General features: G+C 37.2%; 1 protein-coding gene across 9 annotated transcripts in view; it reads right to left on the reverse strand.

Moving 5' to 3' along the window:
• The window catches only part of JAK2 (Janus kinase 2), a 91,912-nt gene that overhangs the window by 39,118 nt on the left and 33,813 nt on the right, over nt 1-18,981 (reverse strand). For 3 of the 9 annotated variants that reach the window (XM_035888750.1, XM_035888752.1, XM_035888749.1), the window contains 2 exons: nt 10,306-10,450; nt 5,847-6,097 (listed from right to left, as the gene is read on the reverse strand). In XM_035888750.1, the coding sequence (XP_035744643.1) occupies nt 5,847-6,066 (220 nt within the window). In that variant the 5' untranslated portion in view covers nt 6,067-6,097; nt 10,306-10,450. Of the gene's footprint in view, nt 1-5,846; nt 6,098-10,305; nt 10,451-10,812; nt 10,970-14,197; nt 14,297-15,104; nt 15,128-16,061; nt 16,499-17,130; nt 17,154-18,981 lie in introns of those variants that run through there. The other 6 variants (XM_035888753.1, XM_035888748.1, XM_035888755.1 and 3 more) reach the window with 6 other exon arrangements.

Here is an 18,981-nt window from a genome sequence, read left to right on the forward strand (position 1 = left end):
TTTAAGTCCTGCACATACCAGATGGAAAATTGCTTGGCTTTTCTTACATAAAAATAGTATCTTACCCTCATCTTTCATACAAATTGGAGGCTTACCAAACTCTGACACTACATTTGATGTCACTATCCTGTCAACAAAATGTTTCCTGAATAGTTAATCACAGCCTATGTTTCCTTTCTTGGCAAAACAGAATCGCCCAGAGTTCTGACTAATCCATCCCTCACCTTGCAGGGATGGGGTGCTGATTTTCAGGAAAGGCTACCAGTTAAGAAAAAAAACCCCAAAACTAACTCCTCTCCCTTCTCCCCCCCAAACTCAGAATGGACAGTTATAATCAATGACAACTCTGAGCCATGTGAATTCTGGAAATTCAACGTGTTAAGGATCAATCTGCTTCTCCATCTGTTTACAGGGAATCTCCTCTGAACCACACAAGCAAAGAGGTGCTACAGATCATCACAATCATCACATTATTCAACACAGTCACTCCCTTGAAAATATTTAATTGACTGCAGGCACTGTCAATGCTTAGTCACATTAAATGTCTGGAAATGGTACTTCTACTTTGGTAATAATTAAAAATTCTCTGCTATCTTACGACTTTACGGGAGGCCATTTTCAAGGAAAGTATGATGGAACTTCCAATACACTTGCAAATAAGATGAGTCAATTGGGTGGGAATTAAAAGGTTCCTAGGTGGAGTTTCAGGATTTTAACGTTAAAAAAAACCCCAAACCCCAAACCAACACAGAATTCAACAAACTCAAGGTCTTTTGTTAACTGCTAGCTGCCTGTAACTCAGCAACCCAGTCAGGATGATCAAACTGGTTCCCTCTTGGGATTCTAGTTCCATTGAAAAGTTAAGATTTCAGGGTTTAACAATCCTAATAATAGAGGAAAGGGGAAATCAGAACACAAGTCTGTCAGAAAGTAGATAAACAAAGTCAGATATGTCCTACAGAAATTTAGGGTTCATATATACCAGAGGGACAAGCCATGGCAGATATGCAAGATGCTAAACAAAACTATGCTCCTTGGTTCACTTTCCCAAAATATTTTTCAGTGTGTTATTTAAATGTTATAGCTACATTGAAAGTCACTAGCTCTGCATACTTTACTACTAATTTATTAAGATTTTCAAGAACATGAGCACAAATTTATTTGTCTAACATCAAAGCAATGCCTTGCTTATAATTGTAATTGTTTTAACCATTTTTTGATTTACAAATTCACTTGCTTAGCGTAATATAAAAATATCTTCACTTTGTTAAATTTAATTCAGTAACAATTTGGATTATACATACAAGTGATGCATGTACTTTTTACTCGTATTGTTCAGCCAATGGAATAAATCAACAAATTTTTAGTTTAAAAATAAAAAGAAAATTATTTTTCCATGTAATACTGGTCTTGTGTATAATGTATTATTCTGGTAAGTTACAGTGTACAGTCCACAGTTGGTTTTGGTTTGGTTTTAAATTAATCTGATGGTAAAAACTCTTGAATCCACTTACAAGAGACTGGGCAGTATCTTACTACAAAATTATTGGTATAGCATAGTTACACTAATATAGTATATAACGCATCCTTCTTTATCTGTACAGATAAATACATTCAAGATTCAAATTCAAAGACTTCTGATGTTCCCAGAAGCCTGTATCTGATTTACCTACAACACAACAAAATTCAGTTCATGTTATTTTCAATTACACCTGCTAATTTTTAACCAGAGATTTCTACGGGTTTGTTGTTGGGGTTTTTTTCATAATTTACACTTTGAGTAAAATAAAAATTATAAACAAAGTTTATAGTTATTCTGTAAGCAATCACATTTATTATTTTGTAAAATATCACATCAAGCTTGCATTATCGTTCTCTTGCATCAACTCTGGTGGCTTTCCTTAACCATTACTACTACTTGTATTCAAAGTGCCTTGACTGGTTGATATTTTTATAAACTGGGTGTAAACATATTAAAAACAGCTTAAAAAGAGAAATTTCATTTAAGGTTATCTAAGATAGAGGCAAAAATGAAAGGGTTTAAGATCATGATCTGGGAAAAGAAGTCTCTGATACTGAATTTAGAAGACACATCTAACACATTGATTCTGTAACCTCTAGAAACAATTTCTCCATCATATTTCATTTCTACCATCAGATAGTTCCTCTAATACCACTTTCTCTCTTAGACTGAGAGCAAAGACTTCCCTTGGTTTTGGTGTGACATGTAGAATTTTTTACATGGCAATTAACATACTAGTTAACATTCAAGAGCTGAAACACAAAACCGACTAGTCAATTTAAACTTTTCTTTCAAGACACTTCATTTATTCTTCCATTTCTGGTTAGACGTTCAGTTTTACATTCAGACAATTTTCCGTATAAAAAAATGAACCTCCAAAAACTTTCATATTTATTATATTTTTCAAAAAGTGGAAAGTTGATTTTTAAAAAAAGTAATAAGAGACTTAACTTCTGCATGCATGCCTCAAACTGGCATGCAACTGCAGAATAATATTTAGACAGACCAATATTTATATAGCCAATACATGCCATATACAACAGATCTAAAGTCAAGTTAGCATAGACTGGAAAACCTTCAATTGTTTGAACTGTGTAAAAGCTACATAACAAGACTGACTCTGTGACTGCTGATGTTTGCCTACATCCAGTCCTGCTTGCCACCAAAACCAAACAGCCATACTTTGATGTAACCAGCTCTGCTATCAAGAGATCTAACAATTGCTCAGATCACAGAAAAAGTTCATTAACAACTACCAAGTTTGCTGTATTTTGGACATGCCTACTACCTGAACCACTCTCTTCTTTATGAAGCACCCCGATTCATGGCTAACTCTGAAAGACGAGTCTTGCCAACATAAACGTTATTCGACTGTATAGGCTTTGCAGACCTGCATGTTCTGCCATACAACCACAAAACCTCCTAGAAAAACAGAAACTAATATGAAGTGGTACCTCATGATTTAAGTACTAATAACTGTTACAAAAGAGAACAAAAACCTGCAGCCATCTAGGCCTTTTCCACCAATTTAGAAAGAAATGAAGTTGAAAATTCCATTGAGAAAAAGGTATTTTAATACTGCCATAGCAGCTGCCAGGCAGAAACCCCTCTTCAGAGGACTTAGTCTACCTCAGCTCTACAAGGATAAAGCCTCAATATGATAAAAGATTTTATTTATACAAGTATAAATCACTACTGATATACTTCAGAAACTCTAGTGAAGAATGCTGAAACAATAGAAACAAATATAAAACCAATGAAGAGTACTATTCATACAATTTTTTTTTAAAACAGTCAAGTATAAGAGGATACATCTAGCAGCTAGGTACTAGCCATATCAGCAAAGCAGAAATTGGTACCCCAGAAAGCTAGAAGCCTTGAGAAGGATTGATGACAAAACTGAAGAAAGTGCAGAAGACAGCCAAAAAATTAAAAGTTACATGACATTCAAGCTAAAGAAATCAATCAATTTAAATTTTACCAGAAAGAAGACTTGGAGATAATTTGATTATCGCACATAAATATCTCCCTAGGGTTGGTGTCGAAGAAAGGCGAAGAAAAATCGTAACTTGAACAAACAGCTGAAAACTTAGAGCAAGGAAAACTCAAGCCAGAGAAAAATGAAGAAAAACAAGGCCAGACCAGCAGTAACAGTAGAAACAGCTAATCAAACTACCAAGGTAGTTACTATTCTAATGAATTCAGACTAGGTTGGGAGATTTTTTGGAAGGTGAGCATTTAACTGACTCATTCATTTTTCACTGACTGAAAAATTTGTGTTCAGATTACTTGTTATTCCCCTATCACAAAAAAAAAAAAAATTAGTAAGATAGAAAGCAAAGCACCAGATGTAGTGGTTGATGATACAATACAGTCTTTCAAAGACCATGTTATTTTGAACATACTGAATTTGATGGATACAAGCCCTCATGAATTTAATGTTCTGGCAAGTTGGTACATGAATATCCAAGTTAAACAAAGAAGCATTTCTTCCCACCACTTCTAGTAAAATTGTTCTCTATTTCAGTCCCTCAGCAATACTTCAGTGACTACCACAGCATTTCCATTTTAAAAAAAATTAACGATCACCTAATATAAAAATTCAGTACCACTTTAATGCTCAGAAAGTGAAGAACACCACCCCAGCCTTAAACACCTTTAGATGCTGTACTTGAGGGTCTGAACTAAGCTGATAAACCTAACAGAGGCAAAACTGAATCTCAAAAACATGGGCACAAAATCTATCCTTATTACAGAAATTAGTATGGGCATATTTTCTAAAGTAGGAAGACAATACATTTTTTTTTTCTTCCACTAGAGAAAAGAGACTACTGAACCTTGGGAACACAATGGAAGATATCTGGAAGATCTAGATTTGAGTTACCAAAAAGATACCTTAACTTCAAGAACACTCCCCAGTCTGTTTTTCAAACTCAGACCTACAAGGTCATTAGAGAAGCGTAATCTCACACAGCTAAAACTCTGCAAACCTCTAAATACCATTCTACTTCCTCATGGTCTCCCAAAATGAATCCTGGGCAGTGCTTCTGCTGAACTCACCATATGTGCTTACTTGCCCACAGGTCTCATATTACATGGAGAGCAACTCTACAAACTTGGATCTTAGTCAGACTCTGCCACGCCTAAACAACTCCAAGGAACAATGGGGTTTAAACCCAGAATGATCTTTATGAAACTAGCATACAGAGCAAATTACCAGCTCACAGCATGCAACTCAGTCAGTACAAGTCATTCAACAGCACAGAAAAAACTGACAGACCCCTCCCAAAAGTAGTCATTAAAACCATATTTAAAAACAATATAGCAATTGAAAGACAAAACCACAAAAGCCTAAGATGTCTAGAGACAGCAAAATGTATAGTCAGAGTCAGCAGCTTCATATTTGTGACCCACTGGAAAAGAAAAATTTGGAATTATGAGCCCTTCTTTTAAATTCATTTGCACCTGCAATGCAGCACTCGGAAGGCTAAAAGACAAATCCAGCTTTGTACCACTGACAGCCCAAAAGAAGATATGGAGAGACACTGTGTACATGGGTATGTGCACATATGCATGAGGAACAAAAAGACAGTCAGTTTAATATCTGAAATTTATTGGAATTAATTTTCTTTTATTCACAAATTCAACCTACTTTTGCAGTGGAAGAAAGATGCATGCCCAAAATGCATGCTTGAATTATTTCACTATGGGTCTCAGCACCTGTTCATGTTAAACTCCGGGTAAATGTAACAATTCAAAGGCATTCTTGGATATAAACAAGTTTTATTTACTTATTTCAAATATACTACCATAATTTACTCACTTTATTTCCTAAGCAATTATGAAAAACATTCCCCCCCACCCCAAGCAGTCATGTTATATCTAATAGAACAGTTTCCATCGGCAAAGTGATTAAGCATTTATAATGTACAATACATGCATAACTTTCAGGACCAATCTATCTTGCAGGGTTGCATCAGAAAGTAATTCAAGTTATTTCCAACTCCTGCTATGATTTAACTATCCAAACGATATTTCAGCTCAATGAAAGAAAACTTCCAAGTAAAGGATAGTATACTCTCAAATTATTTGAAAAAAGATGGCAATCACCTAATTCTAATCTCAGTTTCACAACCATTCCAACAGGAACAGGTTTGCAGTCTGGTGCTAATTACTTTTGATACTGATTACTTCTGAAAGAACACAGAGATTAGCATTTCAGCTAAAATGCCACCATTTTGATGAGGTCTGGATTATTGAACACCGTCTCACATTAAGCTGAATTTCAATCCTTCATTAGGAAAACCATTATGTATATACTTACCACAAGCTTTACAGGCAACAGCGCAAATCTCTTCTGCAACATATTCTCCAGCTGGAAATTGAAGGTAATCTCCTCCTGTCTTCCCAGGAGAATAATAAAGGTACACTTGAAGCAATGGTTCTGCCTGCTTGTGTGCACTGGTATTCCCATGGATGTCACCATTCTGGTGGACTGTAGAAGTTGCTGTACCTTCCATATTTGTCATTGTAAGACAGGCCATTGTTTGTTTTGGTTCTGTTCAGACCATTTGCCTAAAAGAAATGTAAGGAGTACTTAACTGACTATCTGTATTTGGTTTTGCTTGTAATACTATTTAATGATAGTACCATTTTGATACAGGAAAAACATTAACAGATGAGCACAAGGGAATGGCTTAGAAGGTTTACCAAAAGGTGAGTTTCCCTTTTGATTTACTATATAGCCCTAGTCTGAAAAATAACAGACACTGTGAGAGGAAAACCTAAGTTATTAATTGGGAGTCCAACTAGAGGATTTATTACCTCTCACTGGATTTTACAGTGTGTACTCACCTGTCCAATTGAAACACGCTAGTTAAACCAAAAAGCCAAAATAATCTCTTTAATGACATCTGCGTAACTCAGTTTAAACACAAAGATTGCACTGAGAACTTACAAGACTAAACAAAACAACCAGCTAGGTCGCAAACTGGCACTGATGAAGAAAAGGGAAGGAATAGCAACATTCAGCTGAGTTTTAGTCTTAAGCAGATACTTAAAAGAAAACACATGCTAACTGAGGTGAGACTCTAAGTAAGCAGACTTGTTTTGTATCTACAAATGGGAGGACTTCCAAGACCTCCTCCTTTCAGTATAATCATTTAAGTCTATTCAAAAGGAACTCAAGCTAAAAATCCTCTCCGATAAATGAAATCAAAGAAAAAAAAAAAGATACTATTAACCCAATGTATAACCACATACGTATTTGATAATTAAAAAAGAAACAAGTTTAAAAAAAATGAGATTGACAGCATATTCCAAAAGCCAGTTGAAGAATGTCTTTGCTCCTCTGTGACTCCATCATAATTTTAATCAGTATAATCCATGCTTCTGATAAAAGGTTTGACCACAGTCTGTAAGGCTTGCTTTTATTAAAACTGATTCCAAATAACTACCACCTACAATTCAGCATTTCATATTTTCAAAATGCAGAATAGGCCTAAACAAGCCACCAATTATAAAAATTTGGTTTATTTTTAGAACTATAGGACAGTTTAGGCTGCAGTAAGGTCTTCACAGAGCCTCCCCTTCTCCAGGCTGAACAACCCCAACTCTCTCAGCCTTTCCTCACAGGAGAGGTGTTCCATCCCTCTGATTATTTTTGTGGCCCTCCTCTGGACTCACTCCATGTCTTTCTTGCGGTGGGGAGCCCAGAGCTGGATGCCGTGCTCCAGGTGGGGGCTCACCAGAGTGGAGTAGAGGGGAATGATCACATCCCTTGACCTATTGGCCACACTGCTTTTTATGCAGCCCAGGATATGGGCTGCAAGTGCACATTGCCAATTCAGGCCTCATTTTTCATCTACTAATATCCCCAAGTCCTCCTCTGCAGGGCTGCTCTCAATCCGTTCACCCCCAAGTCTGTACTGATACTCGGGATTGCTCCAACCCAGGTGCAGGACCTTGCACTTGGCCTTGTGGAACTTCATGAGGTTCTCGTGAGCCCACTCCTCAAGCCTGTCAATGTCCCACTGGATGACAGCCAGCTCAAGTCCATCAGCTGCATCACTCAGCTTGGTGTCATCCCCAAGCTTACTGAGGGTGCACTCAATCCTACTGTATGTCATTGATGAAGATACTGAACAGTCAATAAATATACTGAACATGAAAATGTTAGGTTTTAACTTAAACATATGTTTATAATTTTGAGTAGGCAGATGGGTGTTATATTCTTAAAGTGCTATTTTCAATAGTTTTTGTTTATATTGAAATATGTTGCTTTATCATAAAAGAGCTGTTTGGAACATGTGTTGGGTGGTTTTTTTTCTTCTTTTCTGCTCCTAACTACAATTACTGATGAAAGGATGAGTGTATGATCATACGTTTATGTGGGCTAGAGATGACTTGTGCTACAGAAATGGATCACAATAGTTAAATCAGCAGAAAAAACGTCTAAACATCTTAAATTAGGAAATACTTAACTTCATGAGCTATGTCACAGACAAAAATATTCAGTTACACATATGGGAGGATAAAACTATGCCACCATGATGGTAATTCTGATAGGCACCATCACCAAGAGAAAAGTGCATCATTTTATTTCCCAAGCTAAGCAACCCAAAGAGCCAGTGTATCACAGACATATAAATCTGAACTTCTAGGTTCAAGCATCACTGACTACAATCTTTGGGCCCTGATCTAGGGGAACATATGGATTTCCTATTCCTCATTCATAGAGCCAGCCACCTATAGAGCCAGCACCTTTAAATAAGATGATTTGTGCTTTCAGCTGCAAAGGCAGCACAGTAAGTGTTCAATTATGGAACAAAATGGATTTCAGACAAGAATTCCTTGATGGGTTCTTTGAAGAAAATAACCACCACATCACTAGAAACATAATATTTAAAAAGATTTCTCACTACCTCTGTAAACAATATGCAAGATGTAATGTTTGTGCTCTACCACTCACTTATATAAAACATTCGCAGCTTTAATCTCCAAAGGAAGCCTTCTTTAATTACCACAGTAATTATTCTAACATACTCTAATATTAACTCTCTGTTGAATATAAACCTTCACCTGAACTGGCAGGTCATTTAATCTTGGTCACTTGTTATTACCTCTATCCAACACTGAATGGAAATACTGTTTCTAGAACTAATTGAAAACCTGGCCAATTTCAAAAGTGAACTAAATAGGCATGCTTGTGCCTAAATCTCCCTCATAAAGTTCATGTATTTACAAACACATTTGCCATTTCAAAAAACCCCTTATAATTTCCTCCTTGTTTCCATATAAAAAACTCCATAAACCAAGAAAGGAACCTTGTTTACTCATAGCTAAGAACGTCAACTATTAACAAAGTGCAGTAAAAAATGCAAAGTAAAGACTGTAACAGAATACTCTACTCTGCTCTTTTTGTTGCACTAATTTCAAAGGTTCCATGCAACAATGTGAAAAGTCTCCAGATACTATTTGTGTATTTTTGTCACCATATCAATTTAAATAATTTTTAAGTTTGTCTTTTCTGTCAAAGTGCTGATGAAACAGACAGGTGAAAGCAAAAAATACCCCTAAATCAGCTTCTTCACTGAAAAATAGAAAACCCATTTTCTTGGCCTTTATCCTATACATCCAAGTAAACTAGTTCTATGGATAGAGCTTCACAAGTGCAGTAATTGAAACACATGGTCACAACTCACTAATGGTATGAAAGAGCTCATCATTAACAAAACTGCTTTCACCTGTATTTCTTAGCAGACAAGTCTCCAATGGAACACACTTGGTTTTCCCTTTTTTGCTCCTTCCAGAGGGCATTGCATCAGCACAGCAGAAACATTAAACATGGCAAAAAAATTTAATTGCTGTTCATCCAGAACATTTAAAATATGACTTATTGTTCTGACCATTGTAGAAGTTGAGCAATTTGAGACTAAAATATACTGTAAGACATCAATCTACTGGTTTGCAGAACATACTTACATATCATTTTCTGGGGTATACGGAAGAGATTTGTTATCATAATGTAATTGAAAAGAATTTCTGTGTTTGTGTAAAGAATGTAAATGGTCTGTTAAGAATTCCCACAGCTGTATAAAAGGATTTAAAATACCCGGAATGGAACTTCTGTAGCTAAGTTGCTCACAGTACCACGGAAGTATTTGCCAAAAAGGAGCTATGTATCAGGTCAACAACTGAAAGTAGAGGTCTGACCTAATCAAGACCCAGTGAAAGCGAAAAATGGCCTGTCCATTTATACACGTAACAAGAATGTGTAACAAAATCTGGGTGGAATATAAATATCTTGATTTGCAGGTCAAAGTTACTAACTATAAAAGATCTGATTCTGGTACTGATGAACAGAGGATTTGATCCAATACGATAATGTTAATGTTCCTAATGTGGGTAATATTTCAAGTCGCAGCTTCTAAAGGATGAGTTTAATCATTCCCCATACAGCTCTAACCACAAGCACCAACATCTGCAATAAGCACCAGCATCTACAATGCAACATGTTTAGATGCAATTCTCTGTCACTGTCTCTACCTCCAATGCACGTTATTGAGAATTAATTTTACCAGTTTGCAAAATCTAAACTCTCTTCTTGAAAATAATCCTCCTCCACCTCTGTTTAGGTCTGTCTTTTTTTTTTTTTTTTTGTTGGGTTTCTAGGAAAACCTCCAGAGCTAGGATCTTAAGCTATACTACTTCAAACATACAACTTTGGAGGTTAAAAATCAGAGCATTATCTCACTACAGATAAATCCCCAACTGTTAATTACCTTTTATCACTTGAGAAAACTCTGTATGAAACATGAGAGTGATGAAGCCCTTTAAATAAGCACATCACAAGTCACCCACTTGCTGATGGTATCCACAGGAGGTCAGACAAAGCAGGCACACAAGCAGTGGTAGAACATAACGTATCTGCAATAAAAAACACACTTAGTATTAAAAAAGTTAATGGCTGTGAACAATACATAATGCATCATTATTTAAGAATTCACCTCTGTAATTTTTGGTACTATCAGAGACTGCTTCTCAGTTCTAGCAAGAAATTGGTGCATGAAATAGACAGCTAACTTGAAATGTAATTACCAATATTATTTTTTTGCACTCATCATGTTTTTCTTTTCTGTGAGCACAGCATCAGTTTAAGAACTGATTGATAGCATTACATGAAGAAAAGAGAAACAAAAAAGGAAAAGTAGTTAGAAAGACATGTTATGTTCACTTCATGTAGTAAAACACCCTTTAGCCAGAACAACTAATTCCTTTTGAAAACTTACAACAGCCACTCATTTCAATTCAAGTGGAAGTTAACACCAAGTGTCTTGTAGCAGGAAGGATGAGGGCACACCCACCCTTGCTCTCTTTGCACAACATCTCTGTGGTTGCAAAAAACACCATTTGAAAGAGTTTAAGCACAACAGCAGCTTCCTGCACCAGTGGAAAAAAAAAAAAATCATTAAATTCCCTGTTGTGACTCTCCCAACATAGGAAAGGGCTTTACAGAGAAGCAAAAATGAATTGTAAAACTAAATAGAAGGGAAAAAATATAGTAGAAGTTTAAAGGGGACAGAATTCTGAATGGGAGAACTCTGCAAGCTTTATATTTGATGACTCTTCAGACAGAACTCTCCCTTGACAGAAGAAGAGAAAGTAATCAACGCAATTCCCCCAGCACTATGTGCTGTATCTTCTGAGTCTACCATCAATACCCCAAGAAAAAGGAACCCATCTCAATGAGCGGTAAATTCAGCTTCTCTCCCCACAGAAGTCAGACTGTTACGGCAATGATTAGCATTTCTCCCCTTGCAATACTGGCTTTAGAGATAAGCAGGTTTGCCTTGTTTGGACAGATGTGTATTTTGTATGCACCTCCAGGGATTCTCCTTCAAATGCTGTCTAGCCAGCCAATTAAGATCTGATCCAAAATCCACTACAGTCAATGCAAGTCTTCCAGACCCGTATTACAGTGCTGGAGGGGGAGCAGGGAGGTTGCTTGGTGCAGAGCAGTCTATCACTGACCTACTGAGCATGCATTCCGTGCACACTGATCTGAGAGCACCGGCTTCAAATGAAGCACAGAACCACCACCTGCTCATGCAGGTTTCAAACCAAGGGGCATTGCTGGGTATTCTAAATTATTTTCTATTTTAAAAGTACTGTTCCATGCTCAGAATTGCCTTGCATTCACCATTCCCAGTCAGGCTCTTGACTTTGAGCAAAATCGCATGAAGATTTACCTCACTGTAGTTACTTGTGTAGGTTTTCCATAAACTCCAGATCAATTGCATAACATCATTAGCTATATGAGACAGCTGCTGGTGTACTGATGGGATAAACCAAGTTAAGCTAAGAACTCAAGCCACTTCTACTCTCTGCCTAGCAGAGCCCAGTGGAATTAAGGGTTGTAGTATTTTGAATAGGCTCAGTGACGTTGCAGCTTGCATTTCAAATGCATAAATTGGATAAAGCAGCCTAACACCAAGTCTATCCTTCACATGACAAACAGAAAAATGATCACTTGCTCATGAAACAGCAGCTCATTGCTCTGAACAGAAAGCAACGGAATTTGGAGATGAACTCCAAGCTGAACAGTCTCACAGTGGTTATAGTAACATATTTGTCTTTTTTTTGAGAGAGAGAGAGAGAGAGAGAGACTCAAGCACTTTTTTTCTGCACACATTTACAGACATACCTATTTATAGGATCTGCATCAAGACCTTATAAAACTATTCAGTTTACATACTTTCAGGCTGAGTAAGCCTCATCTGACACAACTTGTTCTTTTAGCACCAGAGTTGCAAAGAATGTTACCTACATTCCTGGCTGTACCAGTCTGACAGTGCACCATCTTGACAGCGACCTAGCCCTAGCTCCCCCATTTCCTCCTTCCCTCCAATTTGTTCAAGTCTACACCAGCTTACACTTCCAGCAGCTGCAAGGATTTAAATGCTCAATTCTAAAATGGACTTAACAGTCTAATAAAACTCAGTCAAAATAAATTGTCCATAACCTCCAAGTTACCATTACCTGCAAAGAACACAATACAGAATTTGTTATGTAGAGGGGGTTCTACAACGTGAAACAGTTACTTCTCAGCAAGCCTTCAGAATTCCTATAAATATAGTTTTTATTTTGCCTGTGTCACTGAGTACCTTGAACACTCAATTTACTAGCAAGAGAGGAGAAAGATCAAAATAATATTTTCTGTTGTTAAGTAAGGACTTGAAGACACAGGTTGTCTCCCAGCAACTCAAGATATTTTTTCTGAGTAGACTAGGACGTGATGTTTAAACTGAAGATGACAGAAATGTGCACACTTCCCATCTGCTTATACACACATCCTTCTTTCAAGGCATTTGAATGCACATGGTAAACATCAATCATGAAAGCCTTTCCCAAGTAATGGTAGGTAGGTGGTTAGGATTGTAGGTAAGAGACTGGAAAATTTTCACAAACGTGCTAACAGGTCTTACACTAGTCAGTAGTAATGGGAGAACATCAGTAAGTTCTAAAGAGTATTACGTGTCTTGTAACAAGACCACCAAAATATTTTTACCTCTAAAACCAAGATTAGACTAAAAAGAGAAGTCAGTCAGTTTCCCACTTCTAATTGTTTTGGTTAGCTTGTTTGGTTTACACTTAAGATTTAATGATAGTCTTCACAGTTCAGTTTCAATATACAGACAAATGGAGCACAACTAAACTTTCTCATAACATGCACCAAGCATGGCCTGTTATGCTATGAAAACTTTAAAATCTTAAAATTATGACAATAGTATTCATATTCTGCATACAACATACAGTATTCCTTGCATATCTGGTCTGATTTGCTTTGTGGATGCAGGTTTGTTTCGGTGGGGTTTTATTAAACACAGAAGTATACTAAATTCAAGGAACCAAATGCATACGCTACTTTGACAGGCAATAAAGTATTGTATTTTTAAAACATCAGCATATGCAGAAATGCTGCTGCTCCTTAATGGACCAACAAGAGATTACAAAATCTTTGTTCAGTCATAACACACTACACCATCTAGTATTTCACAAGAAAAATTTATAGGAACAGATTCACACCTTTTCACCACATACTCACAAGACGACATTCTTCTGAGCAACTTTATCAAAGTACTCAACAATACCTTTAAAAATACTAAGCAATCTGGAAAATCCAAGAACTTTTTCTATTGTTTAGACCACAGATGCCAACTTTACACATAAAGTTAACCTGTGCTTTAAATGCATCATCTTCTGCATTAAGAAAACTCCATTATCTTTACCCAGATAATATTTCATGAAAACACAAAATAGTCTTAAGACATATTTAATGATGTTTCATAGAGAAAGATTATGTCTTCAGTTTTCATGGTCTTTTTCTTACATGCTCTGCCTATTGGGGGATCTAAAAGTTGCCCTGCCACAAGGTAAAGCCTCTGACACACAAAAACAACTGCTCATACAAGAAACAATTACAAAAAGCTAACCGACTCCAAAGGAATTTTCCTTTTTCAACAGCTGAACATTAACATCACACAAGGGTTTTAATATGTCAAAATTTGAATGCACATGGTAACAAGCAGATACAGAAGGAAGATGACAGGCTAACATATCAATAACAAAACATACACTAAAAAAAATGGGGAAGCAAAGATAACATTTGCTTACAGTTTTCACTTGGCAAACCACTGCCTGTATCAGCAATTCAGCAAGAGTCCATGAACTTTTGCACAAGGAAAGAGTAATGATCCTGGCCTGATCCGCTTGCATGACACATAGGGACTAAGTGGATAGAAGCTGCTAGTATGAGGATTTTAGTCATTTCATTCTGATTAGGAATTGAAGGGGCGTGGGGGGTGGAGTGGAATTGGGATTTCTAAATTCTTCACAACAGAATGAAGCTCTTGGTCTAGCTTATCCCAGGAAGTTTAAAGCTACTTGGGGGTTCTATCGGAAAAGCAGAACAAACAATACATCCTAGAAGCCTCAGCATCACAGTAACATGCCAAGTAGGTGAGTTACCAGAAAAGCAATCAAGTCAAAGACCTGTGCACAGGCAACAGCTCTGCTTAGGTTCCATCAGAACTTTTGCCAAAGTCGATCCATATCTGCCAAACTGTTCCATTTCACCATGCTGATAAATTTCAGCAAGAGACTATTTCATCAGAAAATTTCCAAGCAATTCAAATGGTTGCCCAATTGTTTTGGCAAAGATTATCTCCCGAGGCAGTGGCATCTGAGGATCCTCAGTCCATTCAGAGCCACCATTATCTGCACAGCTTTATATGCACAGAGGACACAGGAAAAGTAACCACAATAGATCAGAAAGACATTTTGCATCAAGTATGTGAAAAATGTCACCAGTTTCTCATGATTCCCTTACACATATCTCTCAAATTCTTCTACAGTGATGCAATAAAAGATGACAACAGCAAAATTAGGACTAAGTGATATTTTCACAAGTACACCACATCATACTAGACTTTGTTTTGTGAACTGTACTGAAAACTAAATTCAGTTTACTAGCTCAGGTCATGAAATATGGGTTGATTAGTAGACCATAGGTCTTTCTTACCTGATTCTTCGACTTCTTTCAAAAAGACATAAAAAAAGAATTGCAAATGTTCCTGTGTGCATGAAACAAATTAACTCATCGTAAAAAGTGTTTCTGATGATTGCTCACTACTAGTTTAATTCTGCCTGGTGGCTTTTGGTAGCAAAAAAAGGTAGAACCAGTGTCCTACATTGAACAATCAAAGCACTGGCTTTATGTAAAAACAACTACCAGTGAATTACCAAGAAATTAGGAGACAATAAAAAAGGTTAAAAAAAAAAAATCGCATTTCAAAGTGGGAAAAAATATTCTGACTCACCACAGAAACAGAAAGAAGTGTTTTTCTATTAAAAGGCTTTTTTGTTCAAAACACCGTCTAGGGGAAAAACCCTTCAACGACCTCTAGGGAATATATATGACAGTTATAGCTACACTCACAGCCTAAAATAAATATTGAAAGTGCAAACAAAAGCAAAAAGTACAGCAGCAGCAGCAGCAAAGTAGTCTGTCAAATTGCTTGGCTTTCTTAAACATTGCATGATTGAGACAGTGGGGAGGTGATGCTGGAAGGCACTTCTGAAGGAAGCAAGCTATCCTTTTCCAAATGCAATTCCCAGTGTCATAATTGTAGAGGGATTTGTCAAAACGTGAACCAACAGTTGTTGCTACCATACTGCATTGCCGAAGAATAGCATCAACAGTTACAAAACAGATGCCAGTTTAGCAGCTGCTGTCAAGAACCAAGCAGGCTACACTAAGCTATCAGAAGTCATACACATTTCACATTGCAGTCAGAGTGATGAACAGTGACAGAGCAGACACCACTGTCTGTATCGCAATGGAAAAGGTTTCAAAACTTCTACTCTTCTCTCAGCCTCCAAAGACCTGTCCCTTTTCCTGTGGCAGGCAGGGATTTCTTGGGTAAATATCTGCTCCCAACAGCTTAACTGTGGAAGAAAGAGAACAGCCAGGACCCACCGCTTGATGTAGATTGGTACTTCTGAAGGGCGTCAGACCTTCAAGAAAGTTCTTTATCCTCTCCAACTATGTGAGTGCTCTGGAGCTCCGAGTCTATAAAAACGTATCTTCTAGGCAAATAACAATGCAACAGTTTCATCAAGCAGAGTTATATCGTGGTAGAAAATACAAGGTTCTCTTCCTTCACAGAAGATAAAGGGTTTCTCACAGCAAAAGTTCCTGTGAGGAAAACTGGTCATAACTCTTCCCAGTTGCTATTGGCTTTTAGGATAAATTGCCCAGCTCGCGGTTGTTCAGGAAGCTTTTCCCAAGACCTGGATTTTTAAAAGTCAAACTCTTTTGGACCTTCCTTCACAATTTTGTCATCTCCCTTTTCTCGCCCTCTTATCTCACTTCCCCAGTCTGGCAACTTCCCTCCTCAGAGGTTAGTAAAACTACTGCCTCTACAGTAACTGTCATATGTGTTTACACTGTGTACAGAAACTCATGAGGGCTGAAGAGCTAGAATTTTCTTCCTGTGCACCAGAAGCAGAAGGCTGTGTGGTGGGGAGGTGGGAGGGGGAAGGGTAGTGACACCGCTAGTCTCTCACAGGCAAGGAGGAGGTACACAGAAGGACGAAGAGCCAAAGTAAAGACAAAAAGTGTCAGAACAACGTTTAAAAACCTTCTTTCCCCTCTGTGGGTTAAGCCACTTACGTTTATTTTGTGGCTTATTCTCTTCCAACACAGCTTGAATTCAGTAGCATCAAAAAAATGGGGGGAAAAAAGTGAACGAAGTATACAAAGAACCTGATTACTGGCCAAGTATCAGAATAGCTTAAGAAAAAACTGTTACTCAATCCTCAAAGACAGACTAAGGAAATTTGCAGTCACCTTATGTATAGTGAGAAATAATTGCACAGAACAGTATCGCTCTGCCTCTTTGCTGTATTGTTCTAGATGAAAAGGTGTCTCCAGTTTCAACAACCAGAATATCATGACTGAGACTACTCTTCTCAGTCAAACTTCTAAATCTCTACCTTTAGAGACTAAAAGTACAATTTTACACTTTACCATACATGATACACACCATACATGTTCTTCATGGTACTTTATGGAGAACATAATCACACGGAGAACATAATCACAACCCCAGCCACCTTTTCTGCCTACAAAAAGAGAAAACAAAAAGAGAGCCTCTATGTTCTTCACAATATTGTATTTATAAGATGTCTCCGCCACTGCTCCCACTTTTGTGGGTTCTTTGGTTTCTTTCCTCCGTTTTCAACACCTGACAAAAGCAAAGGGTAAAATGGTCTTGGACAAGAACATTGCATAATATGCTGCATGATAAAACACTCATGACCTTGTTTCCTGTAACATTTTTCAGTGAAAAATGCGGGGGAGGGAGACTAATATAATCTGAGACAGTCATGAAAAATGTGAAAACATCTGGATGAATGAGGTTATCCCCTTACTTCTATCCCAGCTTTCACACTACCTGAAGAGAATCTGAAAACATGTGCTTCAACAAATTAGCCCTTTGCAGAAATAACTGCCAGCATGTAAACAGGATAACATTTAAGTCAGAGTGAATCAGCAATCTCTACTGAACAGTCAAGAGCAATAGATGCCAGTGTCTCTTTTAGACTTTCCAGACTCTCTTCATCTTCAGCCTACCCTGCTTTTTCAGCTTCAGTTTAGAAATTGTATATCAATTTGCCAGACCTGATGCAAATTTCATATACAAATTCCCTCCTCAAGGTGAACGGGTTTCTAGGGGATTTTGGTGGTGCTTCCCACACTCCCCACTCCCCATCTTTGGAAAAGTGCTTAGAAGTTTTGCAGAGGAAACAAAGGTAGCTCTTTACAATGACACGTCAGTTACAGAAACCTGGAATATTGGTACTATTTAGAAGGGTTTAACATTCAATTACCTTTGTTTGTGAAAAACATAATTCCACAAAATGCAATCTATATCATAAGTCTTGTATTTTTATTTAAGTTTTCTTTGGTATTGCAGGAGCAGCTAAAATCCTAGGCAAGATTAGAGCCTGAAGCTCTAAACCAGCTAATAGAAAACCTGCCTTAAAAAAACCAACAAAAACACCCCAAACCACACCACCTCCCTCCTTGCCCCCCAGCTTAGTTCCTATACAAATTCAACATGGCTACAAATGGGCATTGTGCACGAACTAAATCACATTTATAAATCCTTACTCAATCGGGGCCTGGTTACATAATGCAATATAATAAAACATGAAAAAGACCCTCTGAGACATCCAAGCAACAATCTTGTGAGACAGTGCCACAGAAATATTTGAAAAAAAGGGATTTCTGTATGCAAAAGTTTAATTAAATACTAATATTCTAAAAACCCAAACTATATAAATGCATTCACAAGCCTATCAAGTAATGATTTAGAGTTCAATTAGCATATATATAAATACTGCAGTTTCTGTTATTCCTTGATAGAAGGGTTGAAGTATTTAAAAAGAAGAATACATTTTTTTTTAAACCCTATTTTAATGCTTCACATTGTTGAATAATTTACGATAGCAACGTTGACGTTTTATCTTTATAATTCAGGAAAATGTACTTGCTTGATAGTTTACTTAATGCTTCCTTAATCATCAATGGCCTGAGAGCTCTCCACTTGTTCCCTATCTGAAATACCAGCCAGCTTTTGCAAAGATACAGCACTACATGCTTTGCCAAGATCACGTTATCTGTATAAACACAGATTGTCAGAAAAAAATGGAAGCCAAAAAACCCAGGGCTCTGAAAGTAAACAAAGGTTCATCATAAAATGTACCATTAGTGGAGATTCTGCAAAACTCTAATGAAAATGACAGGGAAAAAGAAAAGTTTACTTAAGACAACCATATATTCACAATGTAGCATTTCAAATATTCAGAGAGAGGGGGGGGGGGGGGGGGGA

The sequence above is a fragment of the Egretta garzetta genome, unplaced genomic scaffold (genome assembly GCF_000687185.1).
Source record: "Egretta garzetta isolate BGI_Z169 unplaced genomic scaffold, ASM68718v1 scaffold831, whole genome shotgun sequence".
NCBI classification, from domain to species: domain Eukaryota; kingdom Metazoa; phylum Chordata; class Aves; order Pelecaniformes; family Ardeidae; genus Egretta; species Egretta garzetta.